The sequence below is a fragment of the Columba livia genome, chromosome 17 (genome assembly GCF_036013475.1).
Source record: "Columba livia isolate bColLiv1 breed racing homer chromosome 17, bColLiv1.pat.W.v2, whole genome shotgun sequence".
In the NCBI taxonomy this organism is placed as follows: Eukaryota; Metazoa; Chordata; class Aves; order Columbiformes; family Columbidae; genus Columba; species Columba livia.
Window position 1 is genome coordinate 14,395,060 of NC_088618.1, and position 25,323 is coordinate 14,420,382.

The window sequence follows — 25,323 nt, forward strand, 5'->3', positions numbered from 1 at the left end:
AGCTGTAAACTTGAGGAGACAAGATAACGAAGATTTACAGCAAAAGGGGGCACCAGTCTGGTTTCAATCGACTTGGCAGCTTGGGTTCCAGTCACTTCAACATAATGAGCCAAAGGTAAAAAGTTCACTGTGACGAAGATGAAGGAGCCTTCATCCAAAGACCCCCAAAGAACCCACCTCAAGACCACCAGATGGCACTGCGCAGACGTAACAGGGGAGGGTCAAGGAGGAGACTATGGAAATGATTACCTGGGACTCATTTTAATAAGAAGAAGTGGGAAAGGTTATGAATATGTACAGGCGTTCCTGGGGTCATTATGAATATGTAACACCTTACTGTATTTAAACACACTTCTTATTGTTAGAAGTTGCACACGAACGGTGGAACGATCCCCCTTGCGCCCGACGTCGAAATAAACATACCTGCTTTATAACTTTGTGAGTTGTAAAGTTTTATGACTTTATAGGTTGTAAAGTTGTTTCCGCGCGTCATGACCTCACAGGTGCTTCCTTGACATCCCTTGACTTGCTGACAACACTCATGACGCAGCCCGGGACACCATTCATCTGGTGGCCCCCCAGCCTGTCCTGATGCCTGGGGCTGTTCCATTTCTCCTGGTTGAACTTCACCAGGTTCCTGCCAGCCCCTTTAACTCAGCCTGTCTGGGTCCCTCTGCACGACTCTCTGCTTTATCAGCTGTTCCTCCTAGTTTGGTGTCACCTGCAAACTTGCTGGGGTACACTTTGTCACATCATACAGCAGAGTATCGGAGATGTTAAACAGGACTGGACCTAGTATTGACTCCTGGGGCACATCGCTAGTTACTGGTCTCCTGCTAGACCTTGTGCCACTGACCACCACACTCTGGATCCAGCCATTCAGACAGTTTTCAACCCACCTCAATACTTGCTCATCCACCCCATACATCAACAGTTTCTCAAGGAGGATCCGATGGAAGACAGTGTCAAAGGCCTTCTCCAAGCCCAGGTAGACAACGTCCACTTCTCTCTCATCTGCCAGGTCAGTCTCTTCATAACCAAAGGTGGTCAGGTTGGGCAAGGAGAATTTCCCCTTGGCGAAGCCATGCTGACTCCTCCCAATGACTTTCTCGTGCCTGGCAACGGTTCTGAGGAGCAGCTGCTCTATCACCTTCCCAAGGACGGAGAGGAGGCTGACCAGCTTCTAGGTCCCTGGGTTCTCCTTCATGTCCCTCCTGAAGACAGGACTGACATTTGCTTTTCTCCAGTCCTCTCCCAGACGCCATGACTGATCAGAGATTGCTGAGAGCGGTCTCGTGATGACGGGAGCCAGGTCGCTCAGCACGAGCAGGTCCATCCCAGGAAGGCTCGGGGACCCAGCGCTCCTCTGCCAAGATCCTCTCCCGTGCTGCGCTCCAGCCTTCCCTGGCTCTGGAGCTCCTGGCGGCCGGTCTTGCCGCCACAGGCTGAGGCGCAGGGGGTGCTCAGGACGCTGCCTCTCCAGCCCGTCCCCTCCGGGCACACACAGGTGTCCACACGCCCGCAGCTCACCCTGCGCGCTGTGGCGCCCGCCTGTAGCAACAGCTGCACAGAGCACAGCGGCACGGCTGCAGCTGCACACAACCTGCGCCACGTGAGCACCTCATGCAGCTGCCGCGTGCGCGCGTGCCCGTACGAGGGCGCGAGCGCCGCGCACGCGCGCGGGGACAGTCGTGCACGCGCAGGCGGCCCTGCGCGCCGCCACCTGCGGCGGGCGCGCGCTCCGCTCCTCGCGCCGGCGGAGGGGGGCAGTGGGGGGAGGGGGAGGCGGGGCACGCGCCGGCACGTGAGCGGGGCGGGGCGGCGGCAGGTGCGCGCGGGCCGGGGCGGCCGCTCGTGCCGCTCCTGCGCCTTTAAGGCTCCGCGCAGGTGCCGGGGGCGCTGACGTCACGAGGCGCGCGGCGCCGCAAGGTGAGCGCGGGCGGGGCCGTGCGGGGAGCGGCGGGGCCGGGGCCGCTGCCGGGGGCTCTGCCGCCCATGGAGCCGGCCCGGCGCGCCAGCGCGGACCAGGGCTCGGCCGCCGCCTCGGGGCCCCGCGCCGGCCCCCCGCCCGCCGCCTCCCCTGCGCGGCTGGTGCCCTTCGGTTCCGGGGGCTCGGCCCGGCCTCAGCCCGACGGCGGAGCCCCGACGGCGCCTTTCCTGGCGGGCAGCGGCGTCCCGGGCTCCCGCAGGAGCTCCCGGCCGGACGCCGCCTGTGACCCCTTCCCCTATGGTTGCCCACGGCCCGGGGGCTCGCAGCGCGGCGGGCCCGAGGAGCGGATACCCGGCCGGGCTGCCCAGCCCCTGCCGCTGGAGGCCGGCCGGGCACAACCGGAGGGGGCGGGCGGGCCCCACGCCTTCCCGCTGCCGGCCTTGCTGCCCCCCAGCCCCGGGGGGCTCTCCCAGGCCTCGGGCCGGCCCGCGTTCCCCGAGCTCGGTCCCCTGGAGCCCGCCGCCCCCGGGAAACCGCTTCCCGCCGAGCGGAGGGAGATGCTTCCCAAGGCCGAGTCCAGCGACCACATCTCGGCCTGGGCGGGCTCCTCGCCCCGGGCCGCTGCGCTGCCCAGAGCCGTCTCCAGCGAGTTCCTCGCCGGCGGGCGGGTCGGCCTGTCCAAGCCTGCGGCACCCAGTAAACCGGAGCCGGAGGAGCTCTCCCTCTTCGGGAGGTCCCTCGGCCTGCCAAGCACCGGGGACTCGTGTGACGTGCCCCTCGGCTGGCCGGGCGGGGGCCCGCAGGACGGCGCGTTCCGGTGAGCAGGGGCGGCTGCGGGGAGGGTGGGGAGCGATGCCGGGCCGGAGCTGCCCCGTGAGGCTCCGGGCGAAGCCTCTTCTGGTCTGGAGCTGCCCCTTCCTTCCCGTTGTGGGTGGTGTGCGGCTGAAGGAGATGGGGTGGGGGTTAAGGAGGAGCAGATTCACGGGGTCTGGCGGGAAGGGTCCCAGTGCCGCGGTCCGCACAGGCGGCGTTCGGGGCAGTGGGTGCTGTGCAGACTGGTGTGTCAGAGACACGGGCTGTGGAGCAGGTGCCACCTGCCCCTGCGGTCTCAGCTCTGGAAGTGGTGTGGCGCTGCCCTGACTTGCTGCTGGAACGTGCCCCCTGTGACCGAGGCTGGTGCTAGCACCGCCAAAAGAGCCTGCGGGTGCACGCTGCGTAACAGCATTACCGCGCTGTGACTGCTGGCTTTGCAGTGAAGGACACTGCTGCGGGGCTTGCAGCTCCGCTGTCACGCGCGGTGCCCGGCCTTTGGGGCTGGCGGTGCCCTGGGGCCGACTCGGGTCTGAGATCTGAGTCCTTTTCTCTAGAAGCCTGAAGAATCTGTGATTCCTGGGGAAGGGAGGGGAAGCAGTTTTCCAGGGACACTCTGTCCCTCAGGCTGCCTGCTGTGCCAGCCTGCCCGTGTCAGCGGTGATGGAAACGAGGGCTTTGTGCTCATTTCTAGAATTTCACTGGGGTTTGGGTTACAGTGGGGCTCACAACATGCTGAGGCGCAGACCCTGGGGGAATTTAGAGGCGAGGACCCGACTCCATTGAACAGGAGCTAAGGACCTGGTATATGTGCCCTGGCGAAGCTGTAGCTGCGGCTGTTTCTGTTGCAGGCAGAGCTTCCTTGGGGGAGCTGCGGGCTGAAGGGGGTGTGATGGGGAAAAGCTCTGAGCCTCAGTGTTAGCCTGTTCTTCTTTTGTCCTTCAAAGCATCACAGTGGTCACCTGGAACGTGGGCACAGCCATGCCCCCAAATGATGTGACATCCCTGCTGCACCTCAACACGGGCGAGACAAATGATGTGGACATGATTGCCATTGGGTAAGAGGGTGAGGTGCAGAGCCCCCTCCCCTGCCCCGCCACGTCCCTTTTTGGGGTATCCTCATAGCCCTGGGGGTGGGGAATGGAAGAGCTGCAGCCTCAGCCTCCCTGGGGCATGGTGAGCAGGGAGGGGTGTGCATTGGAAGTGGTAAAATATCAGAAAAGGTGGTGGAGAATCAGCTCCTAGTAAAACAGGAGTGCTCAGAGGAACTGAAACCCTTGGATTCTGAGAGCCTGTAGCTGGCCGTGCTGTTCAAACCAGGCCTTGGCGCGTGCTTTTCTTGCCCTGAGCTCTGGCGGTCCTGCGCTCAGGTCTGTAGAGGCATTTAACTCGCCTCTTAGAGTCCTCTGGGAGCATTTTTCTCGTCTCAGCTTTTGCCTATGCTATGCAGGCCTCAGGGGCACAAATCTGCCGTTCTCTCACAGCTGGATTGGCTCTGTGCCCCTGGCAGCACTTAACTGCTAGCAAGGCAGCTCCCTGGTGGTGTGGTGAGGCTTTATTGGTGTGGCTGGTGAGGCAGGCTCTGCCGGAGTCCAAGGGAAAACTGGTCCCGTGAGGTTTGCTGTGGTGTGTGTGGATTCCTGCTTGGACAAGGGACGTGCTGCCTGTGCACAGGGAGCAAGAAGCAGCCTCTGCCTGTGGGTTGAGGTGGAAGAGCTGGGTGTGGCTCCCAGGGACTCCCCAGTGTTCCTGGCCCCGGGGAGGGAGTGGTGTAAGGCTGGGGCTGCTGGAGCTGTGATGCTGTGTTGGAGACAGGCTCCTGGTCTCCTTGGCGTGGCAGACCAGTGGGCTGGTGCTGCGTGGGGTAGGCTGGAGCCTGGAAGGGTGGGTAGCTGACAGCAAGGAGCTTGCTGGGACTGTGTCCTGGCTGGGGCAGGTTGTCCTGCTACTTGCCATGTCCAGGGTGTCTCTGCCTGGCTGTGTCCTTCCTCTGACCGTGTCTTTGTGCCCCAAGCACTTGATATTTTTGGGCAAGGCATTTCCTGATTCTGCCGTTCTGTGCAGCCGTTCTCCTTCCCTCCCCTCTCTTCACTAATTGCTGAGCTGGGAGGAGCACTATTAACCTTCTGTTTGCTGCTGCTCTGAGCTTGGTGGCTTGGATGCATCTGGACACCCTGTGCTGAAGCACTGGTGAGACTTGGCTTCTCTGTAGAGACTAATGCAGCCAAAATGTCCCCTAAGCCCTTCTTGCACACAGAGAGAGGCTTTAGGCTGCTGCCCAGCCCTGCGCAGCTGAACTGCTCCTGTTTTAAAAAGGGCCAAGGCCTCGTGAGTTCAGGGCCGCTTGTGCCTTCTGCCAGCACGTGGCCCAGCGTTGCTGTGCAAGGATGTGGCTGGTTTGTCCTCTAAACCCAGGCTCCTCTCGTGAACTTCCCTTGCCACCCTGCCCCCACTCCTCGGCACAGTGCTTTGGCACCTCTCCCAAGGAGCTCTTGCTAGCTGGGACACAGACCCCATCCTGGTGTGCCTGAGGGACCTGTCCCTTTCCTCCCAGGCTGCAAGAGGTGAACTCTAAGATAAACAAGCGCCTGAAGGATGCCCTCTTCACAGATCAGTGGAGTGAGCTCTTCATGGATGTGCTGAGTCCCTTCCACTTCATCCTGGTAAGGATGTCCCACAGGAGCTGGGCAGCTGGTCCCTGGTCTGTGCCTGCCAGGCAGGTGGATCACGGGGAAGGAGAGTTGGACTGCAGGGGTGGATGGAGGGAGGAAGGAGGTCTAGTGGGGGAGCCAGCTGGAGGGACAGGCTGCTGCAGGGACAACATGCTGCCATCCAAGCAGCTTTGGGGGATAGCCTGGGGGATAGTGGTGTGTCTCACCAGCATGCTGTGTAGCTAGTGCCACCCTGCTCCCTTTCCTGCGCCTTAGGCTTCCCCTGTTGTGCTGTAGGGATGCTTCTTGTTGCCCGTCACATTGCATGAGGGCGAGGTGGTGAATGTAGGAACAAGCCTGTGCTTCTGGCAGCAGCCTATGGGTCCCGGGGCAGGTTCAGCTTCCCAGGGCGCTTGCCCCGCAGTGTACATGAGCTGTAGCATTGCTGGGCTTATCTCAGCTGTCACTGTTCAGGAGGCTGTGCATAGATTTCTGAACTAAATGTGCTGTTAGTCATCTGCAAGGTGAGGGGCGTACAGAGGATGGAGGTGCTGCCCCTGTGACCTGGAGGTGGGTGAAGCTGTCCCTGCCCCTCTGGGTGCTGCTGTGGCTACCATGCTGCTTCAGCCCGTTTCCATTCCAGGTGAGCACGGTGCGGATGCAAGGTGTGATCCTACTGGTATTTGCCAAGTACTACCACCTCCCCTTCCTGCAGGACATTCAGACAGACTGCACGAGGACAGGGCTGGGAGGCTACTGGGTGAGTGTGGCCCCGGGAGAGGTGACGAGGGGCTGGCTTCCCGAGGAGTCATGGGATCCTCTTGGTGCAGGGCAACAAGGGTGGGGTGAGCGTTCGTCTCTCCATCTTCGGCCACATGGTCTGCTTCCTGAACTGCCACCTGCCAGCACACCTGGAGAAGGCAGAGCAGCGCAAGGAGGACTTTGCCACCATACTGCACATGCAGCAGTTTGAGGGGCGTGTGGCCAGCGGCATCCTGGACCATGAGTGCGTACCCTACCACTTTGCTCTCCAGTCGGGGCCAGGGCTCTAGTGCCAGCCCCCATCCTTGAATGCTTCCATATGGGGTCTGGTGTTTGTCCCTTGAATCTGTCCTCCGAGCACAGCTTGGAGATGGGATCTTGCCTGTCTGCAGAGCTGCAGGATTTTCCTGTGATCCAGTGGGGACCCAGCACAGTGGGGTAGGTTTTAAGAGGGGTCCTTTGTCTCCCCTGGGGCACATCCAGGCTCAATGCAGCTCCTTGCCACACTGGCACTGTTGAAGTTTGGAACTGATGAGGTGGAGGCCTGGCTCTGTCCCAGTGTCTTGGCTCTGAGGTCTCACTCTGGTAGATGTTTCCTGGTGGAAATTTCCACCCTCCATTTCTGCCCAGGGAAGTCAGGCCCATTTGGTTAACGATGTTTGGTCCTACCTGAGAAATCCTGTCTGGGCTGGCAACTGGGCAAGCTGCTGGCTGAGTGCTGATCTGCACTGGTGCTCCCAAAAGTGTCTGTGCTGCAGGCTGAAGCTGCCCACAGGCTGAGGATGTTTTCCCCTTGCTGTGCTGCCCGGGCCCTGTAGCCTCAGCCCTCCCAGCCCACCACCCTCCCTCCCACCCGCAGTCTCGTGTTCTGGTTTGGGGACCTCAACTTCCGCATCGAGAGCCTTGATATCCGCTTTGTGAAGTACGCCATTGACAGCAACATCCTGAGCCAGCTCTGGGAGAAAGACCAGGTGAGAGGGGCGGGCATGCTGCAGGGCCTGCAGCGGCATTCAGCTGGAGGACAGGGCGTGTCCCCTCGCTGCCCATGGGGCACAGCAGGCTCTTGCTCTCCTGACCCTGTGGGGAAGGGGCAGTGCAGTCCCAGGATGGTCTTTGTGGGAGCTGGGCACATCAGTGTGCTAGGAAGAGCTGGGGGTGTTTGGTCTGTGGACTTGCTGCTTGCATGGCATTGGACAAACCCCAAGAGCTGTGTGGGACAGGGATGACTGTGTGCTGGGGGTGGAGGGCTCTTCGGGGCTTGCGGAGGGCGCTCCCCAGACTGCTCTCTTTTCCACAGCTGAACATTGCCAAGAGCACCTGGCCTGTCCTCAGTGGCTTTCAGGAGGGACCCCTGAACTTCCCACCCACCTTCAAGTTTGATGTGGGCACCAACAAATACGACAGCAGGTAGGAGAGTGGAGCTCAAGTGTGTGCTAGGCTGGGGATCAGGTGGCACTGCTGAGCCGTGCAGGAGTGGTGGGCGTCAGAGCCAGGGCGGGGGCTGGTGCTGGTGTGGGTGGACAGGTGGAGCCATGCTGGGACAGGCCCAGGCTGGACTGGGGACAGCAGGCTGGGACACAGCTGCCATGCTGGTGCCAGCACAGGTCTGTCCCTGCAGCCGCACTGAGCTATGTGCTGAGATGAGCCGCATTCCCTGCCTGCACTTGCTGTAGTACCAGGGGGAGGTAGTTTGGGATGGAGCCTGCTGCACCCTGCCAGGCAAGAGAATGCCCCTCTGTGCCCTGCAGTGCCAAGAAGCGAAAACCTGCTTGGACTGACCGCATCCTCTGGAAGATTAAATCTCCCAGTGTCGGGCTTGGTGCAGGTGGGTGCCGGCCCAGCCAGGGCGTCCTGTCGGTGAGCCAGCTCTGCTACTGCAGCCACATGGAGTACACCATCAGTGACCACAAGCCGGTAGCTGCCATCTTTGCAGTGCAGGTGAGCACTGTCCAAAGCCACTGGGCACACAGGCAGGAGCTACAGGATTGAGATGCCCAGCTAGTGTGTGTGGTGGATGATGGGGTGTGCAGGGCTTGTTTTATTTTTGTTTGGCAAGCTCAGCTGTCTTGCCACTGTGGGTGGGGGCGGCTGTTGGTGTATGTGTGAGGGAGCAGCCCTGGATTGTTGTCCTGGGCAGCAGGGGCAGCATTCTTTGGCATGACCTTGCTCAACGTTCATGTGTCTCTGACAGTTTGCTTCCAAGGCAGACAAGCCCCCAGTTGAGATTTATGTGGCTGACGAATGGACCAGGCCTGAGCAAGCAGTTGTCAGGTACAAGATGGCTGCTGGCTTCCACCGGAGCTCCTGGGACTGGATAGGACTCTACCGGGTAGGGGCTTGGGGGCTGCTGGGGCTGGAGGGAGTGGGGAGCACTGCACAGCACTGTGGGGTTCCTTCCGAGCTACCCCCACCAGCATGGCATGGACCTGAACTCTGCGCTGTCTCTTCCCCTGGGAGGCTCTGGCAGTCAGCGGTAGGATTTGGCCCCTCTTCCGGAGGCTCAGATCTAGCAGTTCCCTCTTCTTCCTGCTCTGTGGGGCCCGCAGGAGCCAAAGCTCAGTGCTGCCTGGGGGCCCAGGGCACTGCTGGGTGGGTGCAAGGCAGCTCTTGGTGCCTCTTTGCAAGGAGAGGGGGCTGAGCGAGAGGAGAGCCAAGGCCGGGCGTGGGTGAAGGTGTTGAGCAAGTGTCACATGTGTTCTCCCATATACATGCACGCAGGTGGGCTTTCGGCATCCTAAAGACTACATGTCTTATGTCTGGGCCAGGAGCGATGATGGAGACCGCTTCCTAGAGAAGCAACTGTGTGCACAGGTGAGCTGGGGCCAGCCCTGCTGTCTCACTGGGTACATCTGCCCCATCGTGGGGTGACAGTGGCCCATTTGTGCTCCTGATGGGGCCGGAGGGCACCTCATTGCTCTGTGCTGAGCCTTCAGCAGGCCTGCTGTGCTGGTGTGGGGGACTGCTGTTCTGGGCTGGAGGTGGGAGGGGGGCCCCCCCGTGCCCAGCCCTGGTGCCCATCAGCTGTCTCTGGGCTGCAGGTGATGTTCTCAGAGGAGGCGCTGCCCAAGGGCAAGGGCGAGTACATCCTTGGGTACTACAGCAACGCCTCCAGCAGCATCGCTGGTGTGACTGAGCCCTTCCAGGTCAGCAAGGGTGGGAGGGGATGGGTGTAGGGGTGGTTGGCTGGAGGAGGCCAGCTGCTGTGTTGCCTACAGCCCCCTGTGAGGATCAGCCAGCAGTGCTGATGCAGGGGTGCAGATTTCCCTGCCCAGGTTGGAGGAGGGCAGCAGCCCCACGGACAGCTCAGGCAGCAGCTCAGAAGATGAGGACGACAGCACGCTTGTCCTGCTGGCCCCCAAATCCCGTAGCCCCAGCCCAGGCAAGATGAAACGGCACCGGAGCCGAAGCCCCAGCCTGGCCAAGTTCCAGGGCCTTATCCTGCGGCCATCGAGTCGGGACAGGGGTACGAGCCGTAGCCCTTCACCCCAGAGCCGCCGAGGCCTCCCTGGGGACATCCCCACCATCCACCTGCCCCAGGAGGAATCGGGACGCTGTGGAGCCAAAGCCAAGGAGTCAGGGTGGGCAGCCAACAGCCTGGAGGGCAGCTCCCTCTACCAGACTGTGCGGGAGCAGGGTGGTCCCCGGCGCGCGTCTGCTGACAATCACCTGGCCAGGGCTGACCCCAGGAGTCTGGGCCTGCTGCCTGCACTCCGCCTGGAGATGATTGATCAGGCCCTGGGCCAGCGGAGGGAGAGCACGGACCAGGGCTACCCCTGCCCGAGGATGAGCCCCACCAGCCCCCCGGGGGGTAGCACCTCCCCAAAGGAGAGGAGCAGCCCCCAGGAGCTGGACAGCCATAGCTGTGCCATGGGCCACTGATGCACTGGCCCCCTCCCACCTCCCCCTAGTGTGCTTGGTTTGTGCTTCTGCCACTCTCCTGCCGAGACACCCTACTCTTATTTATTGCAGTGACTCCTCAACCCTGTTGTGTGCCTGGTGGGAAGGGGCCTCCTCTGCTCCCTTTAGCCTCAGCTACTGCACTGGCCCTGGTGGGGCTGGGAGGTGACATGGGGTGGGAGGAGTGCTGGCCTTGCACCTGAGGTGGGACGGGGGGCCAGGGCTCTGGCTGCAGTGGTGATGAGCATAGAGCCAGGACACCCCAGGGTACCCCTGAGTTCCAAGCTTGCTCCTTCCCTGTTGTTACCACTGTGCCTCAGCCTTGGAACATAGTACAAAGCAACAAAATAAACCATCCTGCCCACCCTAGCTGCACTGTTTTTACTGCTGGGGGGCAGGATCAGCCCCTGGTGAGGGGCCACAGTGAACATGGGGCAGCAGGTCCAGCCCCAGCACAACACACCACACCCAGACCCCTCTTTATTTATTTTCTGCTGCACACAAGGACTGACCTGGGCCAGCCCCCCTGAGCTGCTGCCCCCCACCCCTTGCTCCAGGGCAGGGAGCCAGCACAGACCCCAGCCTTCCCTGCACCCCCTCCCACCCTGCCTGGGGAAGGGGGGAACCAGCCCCCCAACTAAAGGGCATAAATCTAGAGGTGGGGGACCTGCCATTCCCCCCCCTGCCCCAGGGCACAACAGGAAAGGAAAATTGTGTGTTTCCCAAGCTCTCCTATTCCTTTCTCCTTGGCTTGATGCACACACAGAGCAGCCACAGCTCGAGAGGCTTCTCAGTCTCTTTGCCTGCCCCCAGCAGCCATGGTCAGTGCCATCCTGTGTATCAAGGACCAGAAATCAAGCAGCTCCACTCTGGCTGCTGCACAGCACATCTTCCTCTCCACACAAGGCAGTGCTGCGCAGGCATCGTCAGGGCACTGCACGGGGCCAAGCACTTGGCTTCTGCTCCAAGGCCAGCTGCAGGCACTGCTCATAGAGGGTGCCGCCGCTGTCCTGCATGTTCCAGTCTGGATGCTTGTCCCTGGAGGTCACGTGTGGAGGACCCTAGTGCCTCATGGTCTTTCTGAGATGCTTTACATGTACCAGCACAGCCCGAGCCACTGTGATACAGCTGAAGGAAAAGCAAAGCTGTGAGTGCAGGTGTAATGCTGCAGCACTGACATCCATCGGGTACCCACAGCCGTGCTCATGGCACAGCAGAGCAGCAGGTATCACTTGCAATGCCAGGTTCACACCAAGCCTGTAGGACGGCACCCAGCCCTGCCAGGGTGTCCTTCCTGCCCATGCAGGGTAGGAAGCCCCACACAGGCCACGTTTGACCCACCACACTTACTTGTGCTGTGGCTCCTTGCCTGGGCTGCAGTTAGTGAGTGGCTTCAGAACAAAGCAGTGTATGGCAACCTGGTTGGCTAGGACAGCCACCTCTACATCATTTAGGTCCTTCACCCTGCACAGGAACCACGCCAGCCTACAGGCACAGGTTGGATGTGGTCAGCATCTGCTGGCCAGGGTGGGCAACCTGCTGGGTCCCACCTCATCTGACCCCAGACTGCACAGAGTGCCCTGTAATGGTGGGAAAAGCACAGCCTTTTCCTCCTGGACACACACCCTGCGAGTACAGTTGCAATGGAAGAGTGCCTGGGTGTCCACATTGTGCAGCTCATACTTCACCTCATGAGGTACAATCTGGTGCTTGCACTTATCCAGGTACTTATAGCACCTGCACACTCTGGGCCTGAGGACAGCAAGGTGATGAGAAGCACCCCTGGCACACGACCCTGGCAGGCTGAGGCCTCTGGACACCCCAGCTGTGGCACACATCTGCCCTCAGCACTGACTCACCCTGCTGCCTGTGACCCTGACAGCAGGCACAGGGGCAACTCTGCACGGCTCCGTGGCCGGAGCTCTGACAATGCCACCTTCAGTGTGGGCCATGCAGGCACGGGGTCCTGAGCCCCCAGCCCCTTGTTGCACTCCTTCCAGTGCTCACTTTCCTCCAGCAAGGTCCTGTTCCAACAGGGTCATTGCTGTTGGGGGATCAGGCTCCAGCCCCCACTGTGCTGCTGGGTGTCTGGCTGAGGGCTCAGCCTTGTCTCCGTCATCCACTGTGGACAAGGTGCCTACGCCCTGCAGCTGCTGGGCTCGTGCAGGTCTCTGTGCACGGCAGAGCCCGGGGTTTTGCCCCAGTGCCAGTCCAAGCCGCTTGCGCCCTGCTCTAAAGGACTTCCTTCCCTTGCCTGGGGGCTGTACAGCTGGGCTGCTCCTGCACCGGCAGGCTGTAGTGGTACTGACTCTGCTGCACCATCCTGGCCAGGAGCACTACACCATAACGCTCACACCTGCAGACACCACGTGCCATGAAGCTCCGCACATCAGCCCTGCCATGGCCAAGCTGTGCTCCCCTGCAGCCAGCGGGGCAGCCGGGCAGGGCGCACCCGGCCCTGCAGCAGCGGATGCACCAGCCGCGGGTCCGCAGCAGCGGCCCCCCGGAGCACTCGCCCTCCCCGCCAGTGCCGCTGAACACACTTCTCACACTCCTCCAGCACAAAGCACGGCACCTCCAGCAGGTTGAAGGAGGTAACACCGCTGATGTTGGAGATGGTGTCGCTGAGAGCCGGCAGGCACCGCCGGAACCTGCGGGGCAGTCGGGGGCGGTGAGCAGCCCGCCAGCCACCTGGTGAGTCCCCCCGCCCCCGGCGCACCTGGCGTCGAAGTGGGAGACGGTGCGCAGGCGGTAGTTGTGGATGCCGTAGTTCAACTGAAGCGCCGTGATCTGCACCGAGCACTGGTCGTGGTCCCGGCAGCACCGGTCGGGGCCACGGAAGAGATCTGAGAGCAGCGCCGGTGAGCACGGCCCCGCCAGGAGGATGGGGTGCGCCTGCCCGCGGACACCGCCCGCCCTCGTACCCAGTTCGCTGGCGCTCCCCGCAGAGGTACCGGCCCCGCACCACAGCGTGCCCGGCAGCGTCCCGCCCCGCCGCCGGCGAAGGCCCCTTCCCGGCAGCGCGGGGCCGGCGGGCGCAGGCGGCAGCAGCGCGCGGCCCAGGCGCCCTCCAGCGCCGCGCCCGGCTCGGGGCCGCCGGTCAGGAACGCCACGTAGCGCGCACCCCCCCGGGCCCGGTTTTAAGCCCGCGCCCGGCGGCGGACCCAGCGCTGATTGGGCCGCGCCGGCCCCGCCCCGCTCAGGGGAAGGAGAGGGGGGCGGGAAGGCAGCCGGTGACACCCGCCCCGGCACCCCCTGCCCCCGCAGCTCTGCCCGTCCATCTTCCCCCGGCCGCGTGCGCCCTCTCGCCGGGCACACCCCACCCCCCCCGCCCGGACACACCCCCCCTCCCGCGCACCCCTGGGCCGTGCACCCTCGTCCTGGGCACCCCCATTCCCGGCCGGCCTTAGTTGTTCACCGCCTGTCGCAGGCACCCGGTCCCATGCACCCGCTGCCCACGCACGCCCCCCCGGACACCCCTCGCCTGGACAGCCCTGGAACAGGCACCCCCCACCAGGTGCAGCTTTGCGAGGCAGCCCCAGCCCCATGTCAACCTCGGCTGGGTCAACCCCCCTGTCAATACAGACTGGGGGATGAAGAGGCCTGCAGAGAAGGACTTGGGGGGTACTGGTGGATGAGAGACTGGACATGAGCTGGCAACGTGCACTTGCAGCCCATAAGGCAAATCATACATTAAGTTGTATGAAAGGGAGCGTGAGCAGCAGCATTGAGGGGGATCCTGCCCCTCTGCCCTGCTCTGGTGAGACCCCCTGCAGTGCTGGTCCAGCTCTGGGTCCTCAGCACAGGACACACGTGGAGCTGCTGGAGAGGGGCCAGAGGAGCCACAGGAATGACCCGAGGCTGGAACAGCTCTGCTGGGGGACAGGCTGAGAGAGCTGGGGTGTTCAGCTGGAGAAGAGAAGCTGCGAGGAGACCTTAGTGCGGCTTTTCTGGACTTAAAAGTGGCTTGTAAGACAGGTGGGCTCAGCCCATTACAGTAGGACAAGGGGTGACGGTTTTAAACTAAAGGAGGGAGCTTCAGGCCAGACATGAGGAAGAAATTGTTGGCCCTGAGGGTGGTGAGAGCCTGGCCCAGGTTGGCCAGAGAGGTGGTGGATGAACCATCCCTGGAGACATCCCAGGCCAGGCTGGACGGGGCTCTGAGCAACCTGAGCTGGTGAAGATGTCCCTGCTCATGGCAGGGGGGTTGTACTGGATGAGTTTTGAAGGTCCCTTCCAACCCCAACCATTCTATGATTCTCTGGCCCTTTGCTAGACTCACCCCTCACCCCAGCAAGTCCATGCCTTGCCCAGCTGAGCCTAGGCTGGAAAGGACACAGCAATGCGTCCCCCTTGGTGCTCCCCTCCCCTGCTCTACTGGCAGCGCCTTTGCCTGGTGCAGCCAAGGCTGCTGGTGGCCTCTGCTGTGAGGAGCATCCCTGGCTTCTCTTCAGCCAGAGCCCAGTGAGACCCCAAGGTCCATCCCCACTGAGCTGCTTTCCATCTAGTGGCCCAGCCTGTGCTGGTACATTTCCCAGTCAGGAACCAGAATCTCTCTCCCCTGTAAATATCCCAGGAGCGTGGCTGGGCTGCAGGGCAGCGCTCATGCCTCATTCCCTTCCTTGTCCCATGTAGCCCTGGGGGGCACGTTGTACACAGTGGCTGGTGTGTCTAGGAATCCCCATCTTGCTGCATCACTGCTGCATCCCAGAGGGATGCTGGCCCTGCCCCAGAGAAGTGGCCCACCAGGGTCCAGCTTCACCTCTCTGACAAGGGGAAGCCGGGAAGGGACTGGAAAGTGAAGGGAGGAAGCAGAAAGAGCGGAAAGATTCCTTCAGTGCAGCTCATGCTTTCAGAGCCAGCCTGCGGTTTATTTCTAGCCTGGGATGATGGTCTGCCCTGCTGGAGTTCTGCGTGAGATAGGTGGGATGGTTTGCAGAGCCCCTGCACCCAGGAGTGCTGCAGCGCAGCTGGGGCTGGCAGACGCCTTATCTCACCTTGTCAGGATTTCCCTAAAAGAGAGGACAGAGGTCAACATCCCAGGCAGAGCAGAGTCTACTCTCAGCTGTGACATGGATGCTGTGTGCCACCTGTGACATCGCCTGAGGTGTCACAAAGGTCTCCCAGCTGCTGTGTCACCTGCTGGAGACACCTCCTGGCTCCACGTGGCCCCTGTCCCACAGAAGGACAGTTCCACCCTGAAGGCTGTGCTCACCAAGCGGGATGGGGGCTGCCATGGCAGCACTGGGGAAAGGCTCTGCTAGGGAAAAATGTGGACCCAGGGAAACCAGCCTTCAGCCACTCACTGAGAGCCACAGAGCCCTCCTGCTGCAGCTGCACTGTGCTCCTGTCCCCTGCACCCCCAGTGTGCCCGGGGATGTCCCCCCTGGGCTGTGCTCGCAGCTCTGCAGGAGCTCCATGAGGAGAGCCCCACACCAGCAGCACGGCACAGCCTTGTCTGCCAAATGTGTGAGTGCGTCAGGAACTCAAGTCTCGGTTTGGGTTTGTCTGGAAGATAATGTGATAAGGAGGGACACTGGTACTCTGGCCTTCAGCCCCCAAACAGCTGGCAGAGGGGACGTAACTGGCCCCACACCACAGAGCACCCCACTGCCTCACCGGAGGACTGTTGCCAGTTGCTGGGGTGGGGCTGGGGTCCGGACGGGCAGCATGAAGGGCTGAGCCCTGGGCTGCCTGCCCTGATGGGCAGCACCGCGCCGCCCTGCGCCTGGCTCTGCTGACATGGCTCAAGGTCACAGGCAAGGCTGAAGCGTCAAGTGCTTGCTCTGTCTGTGCTGCTGCAGCACACAGGGCGCCACTTAGACTGCAGTGGGGGAGCGCTGGGCTCCAGCAGAGATGCCAGCAGTCGTGGTCCTGTGCTGTGAGGGTGGCCAGCAGGTCCCAGGCTGGGTCGGCAGGAGTGCAGGGCTGGGCTGGTGGAGTGATTCTCCACCTGTGCTCTGCACGCCACATCCCGTTTGGAGCTCCCCAGCACAAAAAAGATATCCCAAACTGGAATGAGGAAGGTGGAAACTACTGAGCTGGTCAGGGCTGGAGCTGGGTTTCCTTGGGATGGGGAGGGGAGAAGTGGGACTTTATCTGCCGTGAACTTCAGGTCCAGGGCAGGGCTTCTTTCTCCCTTTCCATCCCCAGGCCAGCATGGGCATCAGGGTGATGCCTCCTATGAGGGCAGCTTGCAGGCAAGAGCTGGATGTCTGGACTATGTAAGTGACTGCCAGACCTGAGGCCTCATTCGTGTCGCAGAGCAGACACATACCCCGCTGTCTCCATGTCCAGCCTTGCCCTTCGCCCCAGCTGGCGGTGCTGGCTCCGTGCAGGCATGTGACGTGTGTACTGTGTGTGCTGTCGGCCACATCCTGCTCGTCTCTCTGTGGGAGAGGCACCAGTGGCTGGGGGCACGGCTCTCCCCTCTCTGTAGAAGGGGCTGTTACCCTGCCCAGTGCAAAGCCAGAGGAGCCTGAGCAGGGAGGGGACCTGGCTCTACAGAGCCCCAGGTGACCCCAGCCAAGTCTTGCATGGAAACACCAAGTGGCTCAAGGACCGCCATGGGACATTGCCCTTTGTGTGGGGCATCCACAACGGTATTGCATAAGGAATTGTTGCAGTACTGGATATGAGCCTTTCTGCTTCCCGTTGTTCTAAGATGGAACTTAGAACTTTGTGGAGATAAAAAGAAGAAGAAAGGATGAACGCATGTCCACCCTATTCAATAAGGCATCCAGGGTCATCCGCGGCTCTGGACATAGAAGGCAGAGCAGAGAAACAACTTCTTTAGGTGAGCAAATCTCTTGCAAAGGTTGGAAGGCAAAACAAGAGTTGGAGTGAGCAGAGGGACAATGCAGTTATTTCACACTTGAGATGATAAATTCACCTGGCTTGCAGATCCAGTGAAGACCCTTGAGCGCTGCTCTGCCATATACCCACAGGTCCCTCCATCCCCTGCCAGGTCATGGTGAGCTGGCACTTCCTGGCTGGTAGCTGACATGGCCTCTTCCTGGGTGCCACCATGTCCCTTGCCTGCCTAGGAGAGCATGGGTTGAGCTGTGGCTCTGTGTCATACCTTTGTCCCACCTGGGTCTCCTCCTTTGACTCCAAGACCCCACGCTGGTGCCTCTCTGTCACGCTCCTGTGAGTACCCTTGGCGCACAGCAGTGGGGAGTGCCCCAGTGCCTCTGCCCTGGTCTGCTGGACCAGGGTGGATGGGCTATCAGAGCTCAGTCTTTCCATCAGCCAGTGGCACTGGGTTGTGGTGGGAGTCAGGCTCTTCTGCTGCTTTTGTGGCATCTCTGCTCTCTAGCTGCCACCTGGAACCAGAGGCTGGGGTGGTGGGGTCAGCTTGCCCATGTTCTGCAGCCCTGGCTCTAGGTTTGAGCACTGTTTCACTTGTGGGTTGCTGTGGTGTCCATGGGTTCTCAGTGCCCCCCTGAACAAGGACAGACAGGACATGCTCTGCCTGCACAGCCCAGACACACATGTCCAGCCCCAGGCCCTGTGGAGGCTGCGCTGGGGTAGGGATGTGGCATGTACCCAGAGCCCCTTAAGGAAAAGACCATCTCTCAAAAACGTATTTTCTAGTGTGGGGGTTGGGGAAAGGGATTAGACAGGAGGAATTATCTTTTCTCTTGCAATTACCAGATTCCGGGTGCAGAAGCTGGGCTGGCTCCATCAGCTGTTTTCAGTGCAAGTCTTGGCTGTGGAGTCAGATCAAGCTCGATGGTCACCTGCAGGTCCTGTGGCTGCCAGGAGCCCTGCCCTGGGTCCCCAGCTGGGAGTGCCACGTTCTCAAGGCATTTTCCAGGGAGTATCCTGAAGGTCCTGGGCAGCCTGGTCTAGGTAAGCCTGTTTAAGTTAAGGACTAGATGCTCTCCACCCTCAGAAATATAATAAACAATTCTAAAAGTTAGAGATGTTTGTTCATTAAAGCTTCTTAAAAGGAAACGCTCAGGGGTTATTGAGTTAGAGATGTTTGTTCATTAACACTTGTTAATAGGAAACGCTCAGGGGTTATTGTGCAACATGGGAAGCCCCTGCCCTCTGTTATGCAATTGCCTTAAATGTTCGGTCCTCTAAAGGTGGGAGGGGGGCAGGGGTAGGTGAGAAGACAGGAGATTAACCGCCTGACAACAGAGGACACGTTCGCAGAAAGAACGAGTGGCGTGGCGCTCTGAGCAACGAACCCGGGACCCTAGAAAAAGGCGGAAAGAAGTTTTTCCCGCGCGCGCCATTGGAGAAGCGGCCCAGCGCTGTCTTTGCTTATTGCGTTGAAATCCATCGGGAATGAATTTGTGTTATTCAAGTTAATTTCGAGTCTAAATTTATTACAACTTGGTGCCGTGACTCGGATGAAGGATATTCGGTGGCAACCCCTCTAAGGGAGGCGCCCTGCTTCTTTTTTTTAAGCGGCCCTTGTGGGACTCTTGTCACCGGATCCTTCACTGACGAACATTCTAAATTGCAATAAGCAAAGTAAATGCCGGCAGCCCCTTAAACTTTGTGCACGAAGACCTGAGTGAAGACACAGGACGCGTGAGTATAGGCCGGTTATCCACTGGGTTGGGGCTGGGATTCCTGAGATACAGCGGAGGGTATCTTAGAAGATGGGACAGAGGAAAAGTAGGCATTCTGTTCCCATGGGAGGGCAACCACAGGAAAGGCTTCCCCAATTCCTCCAGATAGTCCGTTAGGATTAATGATTAGGTATTGGGATGATTACCGCTCTAGGCAGGGTAAAAGCAAAATGAAAATGATACATTATTGAATGGAAGTTTGGGGTGGTAAAGAGATCCGTAGAGACCACCTATATTGGCCAGTTTTCGGATCATTTGAGGACTGGATCTGTCAGGCTTTAAACCTTTACGTTAATTCAAAGAAGCCTTTTAGTTCAGAAGAAAGCTGTTATAAATGAAGACGAGTTTTTTTTTTTTTTTTTTTTTTTGAGCCAATTAATTAATTTTATTAAACAAGCGAATTTACAGCAAGAGGTAATTAGGCAAAACAGCGCTGGGTGACCGGGGGAACTCTGTTCCGCCAACGGGCACACCCTCCACTCTTCGTGGGTGCTTATATAAGTTATACACGCGTTCATGCATTGGTTGATGCTGTTCGCGGGCATCCAGCAGCTCTCGGATTGGTGGAAGATGTCGCTGTGGAAGAAGTTGCTGTGGAAGATGTTGCCTTTTGAGAAACCGGACACCGCTGGTTTTCTGGCTTTGAGACGCTGAGCCACTGGGGGGGGCTTGTCCTATCTGACCTTGCTGCCTCCTGCAGGCATTCAGGCCTTGGTTTAACTGCCACTACAAAGTTCCACAAAACATAATCAAACTTGCACAAGCACAGTTACTGCTTACAACAATATGCATAATATAACTGAGTTCTACTCGATTTGTTCAACAATAACAATTTTGGCCATTACTTATTACAATTCCCCCCTTTCCTTTCACCCATTTATTTGTTGATCAAATTGAGTTACCGCTTCTCGGGCTAGTAAGGTTATTTCGGCTTCTCACAGGGTCTGGAACATTCCCATATTTTTTACTAAACGCTTCTTACACTTCCTCTTGGTTATTTCCCAAATGTCTGGACTTACGGGTCATACAGAAAGTACTGAATATTTTTACTACACTCTATGTTCTTAACTATAAGTTCCTCTCCTAACTGTGCAACAGTTTTGTACCAATCTTTTCTATAATGTCCGTATCTAGGCCAATTTTCCCGTCCAGTAATTCTTAATATTTCCACAGTATTTATGGTTTTTCCCAAACACTCATCACACCATCGTTCAACATAAGGAAACATTTCCCACTGCTGTATCCCGCACCCGCTACACACACGACATACCCAAGGATTACATTGTTTGCATACAGGACATGCGATATGTAACTTCCACAATTCCTTACAGTTGTCCATAAGAAGCTTAGTATCTACGGCTATACGTCACGTGTCTGTTTCCTCCTGAAGGTCAACTTTAACTCGTCCGGGTTCCCGGTGACTTCCCAGTCTGTATGTAGGATGGAACCTTTTACTCGACTAGCGTGTGTCCATCCTCTTTCCGCGGTGCGGACTGCGGTATCTGTGGTGAGTAAAACAAGCAAAGGTCCCTCCCAGTGAGGGGTTAACGATGATTCCTTCCATGTTTTCACAAGTACTTGATCTCCCGGTTTAATACTATGTATCGCTATATCTAAAGGTGGTCTTTGAACCACCAGGCCTCGCTTTAACAGTTCTTGCCTCCTTTTCATGAGTTCTAGAAGATATTCTTGTAACATCTTTTCTTCCACTTTAGGGTGTTCGATTGGTTTCTCCAAATCATAGGGCATTCCATATAACATTTCAAAGGAGGAAAGTCCTGTATCGGCCCTCGGTTGTGTCCTTATGTTCAAGAGGGCTAAGGGGAGGCACTTCACCCAGTTCATTCTGGTTTCTATCATTAATTTGGTCAGGTGCTTTTTAATTTCTCCGTTCATCCTTTCAACTTTTCCTGAACTCTAGGGGTGCCAAGGAGTGTGATACTCCCATTTGGTTCCCAGAGCTTCTAACGTTTCTCTAATCATTTTGGAAGTAAAATGGGGTCCTCTGTCCGAATTGATAACTGACATGGTTCCATATCTAGGTATGATATGCTCTAATAATGTTTTTACTACTGTCCTTGCAGTGGCCCGAGCTACCGGAAAGGCTTCAACAAAGTGAGTTAGGTGGTCTACCAAAACTAGAAGGTATTTATATCTGCCTACCTTTGGTAACTCCGTAAAGTCTACCTGAATCATTACGAATGGCTTTTTGGCTACTTGCCTCCCCCCAGGGACTCTTTTTCTAAGATGCTGTTTATTTACCCTTTGACATGTTAAACACTCTCCAACGATTCTTTTTGGTAAATCGTATACCCCCAGGGTCATATATTTATTAGCGAATTGATCTACCAGAGCTTGTACTCCCCAATGGGTTTGCCTATGAAACTCTCTCAAAACTCGCCAAGCTACTCCTCTCTGGAACGTTTCCCTCTCATCAGGTAACCACCACTTCCCTTCCCGTTCAACTATTCCCATTCGTTCCAATTTCTCCTTTTCCTGATTTGTAAATCTCATAGCATACTTAGTTTGTACAGAGTCCTGTTCAACTGCTTTTATTACCAGTAACGCAGCTTTCTTAGCTTCCTTATCTGCTAAATTATTCCCTCTTATTTGCATGGAGGTTCCCTTCCGATGGCCCTTTACATAAACTACCGCAATTTGTTTGGGCGCTCTTAATGCCTCCAAAGTTTGCTTTATTAAGGTCTCATGTCTTAATCCCTTACCTTGAGAATTCATTAGGCCCCTCTCTTCCCAAATTTTTCCGAACGTGTGAACTACCCCAAATGCATATTTAGAATCTGTAAATATTGTTCCTCTCTTATCTTTTAACAACTGTAATGCCCTCAATACTGCGAACAGCTCACAAGCCTGCGCCGACCATCCTGAGCTAAGGGGACCCGACTCCTTAGTTGTCCAACTGTTTCCATCTATTATGGCGTATCCTGATTGCCTTTTTCCGTCCACTACCCGCGATGATCCATCTACAAACAATTTTTCTCCACATAGCAACTCCTCTTCCTCTAAATCCTCCCTTACCTTGGTTTGATATTCTGTTACCCTGATACAGTCATGGGAAAGGGGTTCGCTCGGTTCTCCGTACAGAAATTGAAGTGGATTCTGCAAATTAGTAGTTTCAAGCTCTAACTTGGGAGAGTGCAACAGGATTCCTTCATATTTCAGTAACCTAGCATCCATAATCCATTTATCAGCTTTCTGCCGTAATACTCCTCGTATATTATGAGGTGTGTATACCTTTAATTCTCCTCCCATAGTTATTTTCCCGACTTCTTCGACTAAGAGGGCAGTAGCAACTATGGCCTGTAAACAGGTAGGCCATCCGCGACTAACTGGATCTAATAATTTGGAATAATATCCTACGGGTTTCTTTTTACTTGCCCATTCTTGCGTTAGGACCCCAAAGGCCGTTCCACCCTCCGTGTTAACAAATAAGTAAAAAGGCCTTCGGGCATCCACCAGACTCAGTACTGGGGCATTTACTAAATCAGCTTTTAAGTTTTCTAATTGTTTATCATCTTCTGTACTCCATTTCATCAGACCTTCCCCACTAACTTCTGATATAAAAACTTAACCTTGTTACTGTAATTTTCAATCCATTGTCTACAGTAGCCGAAAAGACCTAAAAGTTGTCGCACTTGCCTTTTATTCTTGGGAGGCTGGAGGGATAAAATAGCATTTACTCGATCTGGATCTAGTCTCTTAGTCCCTTTGCTCAGCCAGTGCCCTAAATATTTTACCTCTTCCTCGGTAAATTGCAGTTTAGATCTTGATACCCTTAAACCCTTTAGACTCAAAAAAATTTAACAACTTAATGCTGGTGCGTCGTACACCATCTTGGCTTTTTCCAGCTATTAATAGGTCATCTACATATTGTACTAAAACTACTCCAGGTTCCAGTTCAAAATTTTCCAAGACTTGTTCCAGGGCCTGCCCGAAGAGGTTTGGAGATTCAGTAAATCCCTGTGGAAGAACCGTCCATCTAAGCTGTTGCTTCCGATGGGTATCAGGGTTCTCCCACTCAAAGGCAAAATAGTCACAACATTCTTTTCTCAAAGGACAGGCCCAGAAGGCATCCTTTAGGTCTATTACACTATACCAGGTCAATTCTGGGGACACTTGGCTTAATAGGTTATAAGGGTTGGCCACTACCAGAAATCTAGTTACTGTTCTTTTATTTACTTCACGAAGGTCTTGTACTAGACGACAGGACCCATCTGATTTCTTTACAGGTAATATGGGGGTATTGTGGGGCGACATGCATGGTTCTAGTAACCCTTGTTGTAACAATCTATCAATTACTGGTTGCAGCCCGCGTCTCCCATCCTGTGATATAGGGTATTGTTTAACAAGTATCGCTACTTCCGGATCCGTTATTGTCACCGTAATTGGTGGAATATCTAATTTTTCAACCGACTTGGGAGTGTACCATACTTCAGGATTGATTTTATCTTTGTCTTCGGCTGTTAAAGCATACAGTTTCACCCTCAATTCTCGATCTTTTACTTCTAAACTAATTCCTAATTCTACGATTAAATCCCTTCCTAATAGGTTATATTCAGCTTCAGATACTAATAAAAAGGACCCTACCCCTATCAGGGATGGGGATTCTATTTCTACTTCTTTAACTATGGGTACAGAAAAGGGTTCTCCTTTTGCTCCTATTACTTGTATTTTCTCCAAGGATGGAGTGCATCCCCAGGGCACAGTTTGGATAGTAGATCTTTCTGCCCCTGAATCTACCAGGAATTCCATCTCCTGGTGCTGGGGACCTAATTTCAATTTTATCAAGGGCTCCGTTGTTTTAGATGTCCCCAGCAAATAGAGCCCCTGACACCCCTACTCAGCATAATACATTTTCTCATCCTGTATACGTTTCCTACAGTTCCTTTGCATATGTCCCTTCCTCTGACAGTAAAAACATTCAATTTCCCTCAAATCCTTCGGTCCGACTTGATTTCCCTGAGGTGGCCCATTCCCACCTATGTGTGGTGGCCCTCCCTTCTGTGGAGCCATTCTCTGTCCCTCTCGAACTGCCGCTACCAAAATTTTAGCTTGTCTCCTCTGGGTCTCTTCCTCCCTTCTCACATAAACCTTCTGCGCTTCCCTTAGCAACTTGTCCAACCCCTTCTCTTGCCAATCTTCCAACTTTTCTAACTTCTTTCTCATATCTGGCCACGACTTCGCCACGAACTGAGTTTTTAAAAGAGCTTGCCCAACCGGTGTCGTAGGGTCTATCCCAGAGTAAAGCTGCAAGCACTTTCTTAATCTTTCTAACCATTCTGTGGGAGTCTCATCTTTCTTTTGTTGTTCATTAAAGGCTTTATTTATGTTCTGCCCTCGAGGGACCGATTCCTTGATCCCTTGCACGATTATAGTGTGGAGACCTCCCATATGGCCCCTGTGTTCCGGGTTTTGATTATCCCAATTAGGGCGCTGCTGGGGACACTTAATGTCAGCACTCGGCCCTTGTTGATGTTGTTGGTCCCAGACTCTCATCCCAGCCCTCCGAATCATCTCCCGCTCTTCTGCGGTAAATAGTATCCCTAAAATAGCTTGTAGTTCATCCCAGGTATATAGATTAGGTCCTAGAAACTGGTCTATCCTTTCCGACACTCCTAAAGGATCCTCTAACAAACTCCCCATTTCCTTCTTAAATTCTCTTACATCCCCCGAATTTAGAGGAACCGACACAAACCCTACCCCGGGTTGTGGACCTCCCATCGCTATTTCTCGTAATGGGTATAGCCCTGTTTCTGACGATGTTTGCTGTCCTGTTCCTGATGTTGTTTGCTGTCTAGCTTGACTCCTCGTGAGTCTTCGGGTCCCTCTAACTGACCCCGAAGAATCGGAATCCTCCTCAGGAGCCGAAGGCATAGGGGGAGAGGGGGGTCTTGGATTTGCTACTGGCGGGGGATCATAGGGAGGGGGAGGGGGTGGAGGTTCCTCAGGGACCCTCTTTTTGCGGCCAGATTTCTTTTCGCCTAAGGCGAAAATTCCCGCGCGAGTAGCAGAAGGTAGCCAACAACGCACATACCCGCTCTCCTCAGGGTTAAAGGGCTCCTTATCGTTTACATAAAAATTTAGGGCCTGACAAATCCAATCTTCAAATGAACCAAAAATTGGCCAAAATAAATGATCTGGTCTAATCTGCTGGTTTCCCCAGACATGCATGCAATAATAAACCATTTTTTCCCTACTTTTGTTTCGTGTGCAAGACGCACCTTCCCAATTCTTGAGCATAAGGCCCAATGGGTAATCCTGGGGAATATCTGGTAACCTCTCCTTGGGTCCCTTCCCCATGAGATCAGAAGGCTTGCTCTTCCTCTGTCCCATCTTCTGGAGTGCCTTCTTTCACACACACATGCACCCCTCGTTCGTGGCTCACGCCCTTGCGGGCAATGAGAACCGCACTACTAGAGAGTCCCGCCCTGCCTTACGGCAGGGTCCACACTCGCTTTGCGTCTCGTTCAAGCACACTCCAGGAAACCCACCCCAACCGAACGGAATCGCTTTCTATACTTACCGTCCCTGGGGTCTTCGTCCGGTTCTTCGTGCACAAAGTTTTACGGGGCTCAATTCTTTTGCCTAGTTACCTGAATTTAGGGTTCGGAGGCTAAGGTTTCAGGGCGATCCTTCGTCCACTCCAGGGCCGTCTGAAAACGGGACG

The 25,323-nt window shown here is 56.4% G+C and overlaps 2 protein-coding genes across 3 annotated transcripts; one reads left to right on the forward strand and one right to left on the reverse strand.

Annotated features, from left to right (window-relative positions):
* The first annotated feature begins 1,813 nt into the window (after positions 1-1,813).
* Positions 1,814-10,419, forward strand: INPP5J (inositol polyphosphate-5-phosphatase J). 2 transcript variants are annotated; one of them, XM_065034019.1, is made up of 12 exons: positions 1,814-2,747; positions 3,688-3,798; positions 5,295-5,403; positions 6,035-6,151; positions 6,222-6,397; positions 7,013-7,124; positions 7,451-7,560; positions 7,902-8,091; positions 8,345-8,482; positions 8,872-8,964; positions 9,192-9,296; positions 9,426-9,720. In XM_065034019.1, the coding sequence occupies exons 1-12, from the start codon at positions 1,996-1,998 to the stop codon at positions 9,477-9,479; spliced, it is 2,067 nt and encodes a 688-aa protein (XP_064890091.1). In that variant the 5' UTR covers positions 1,814-1,995; the 3' UTR covers positions 9,480-9,720. The 2 variants fall into 2 exon arrangements, with proteins under 2 accessions (XP_064890091.1, XP_064890090.1); XM_065034018.1 differs by having other exon boundaries at positions 1,819-2,747; positions 9,412-10,419.
* A 214-nt stretch (positions 10,420-10,633) lies between these two features.
* PLA2G3 (phospholipase A2 group III) lies at positions 10,634-24,989 on the reverse strand. The gene is given in 11 exon segments (XM_065034024.1): positions 10,634-11,178; positions 11,401-11,535; positions 11,674-11,886; positions 12,058-12,299; positions 12,337-12,406; positions 12,567-12,701; positions 12,770-13,410; positions 15,048-15,062; positions 23,016-23,116; positions 23,636-24,757; positions 24,878-24,989. Coding segments are annotated over 11 exon segments (2,988 nt in total). The 3' UTR covers positions 10,634-10,976.
* Positions 24,990-25,323: the final 334 nt, after the last annotated feature.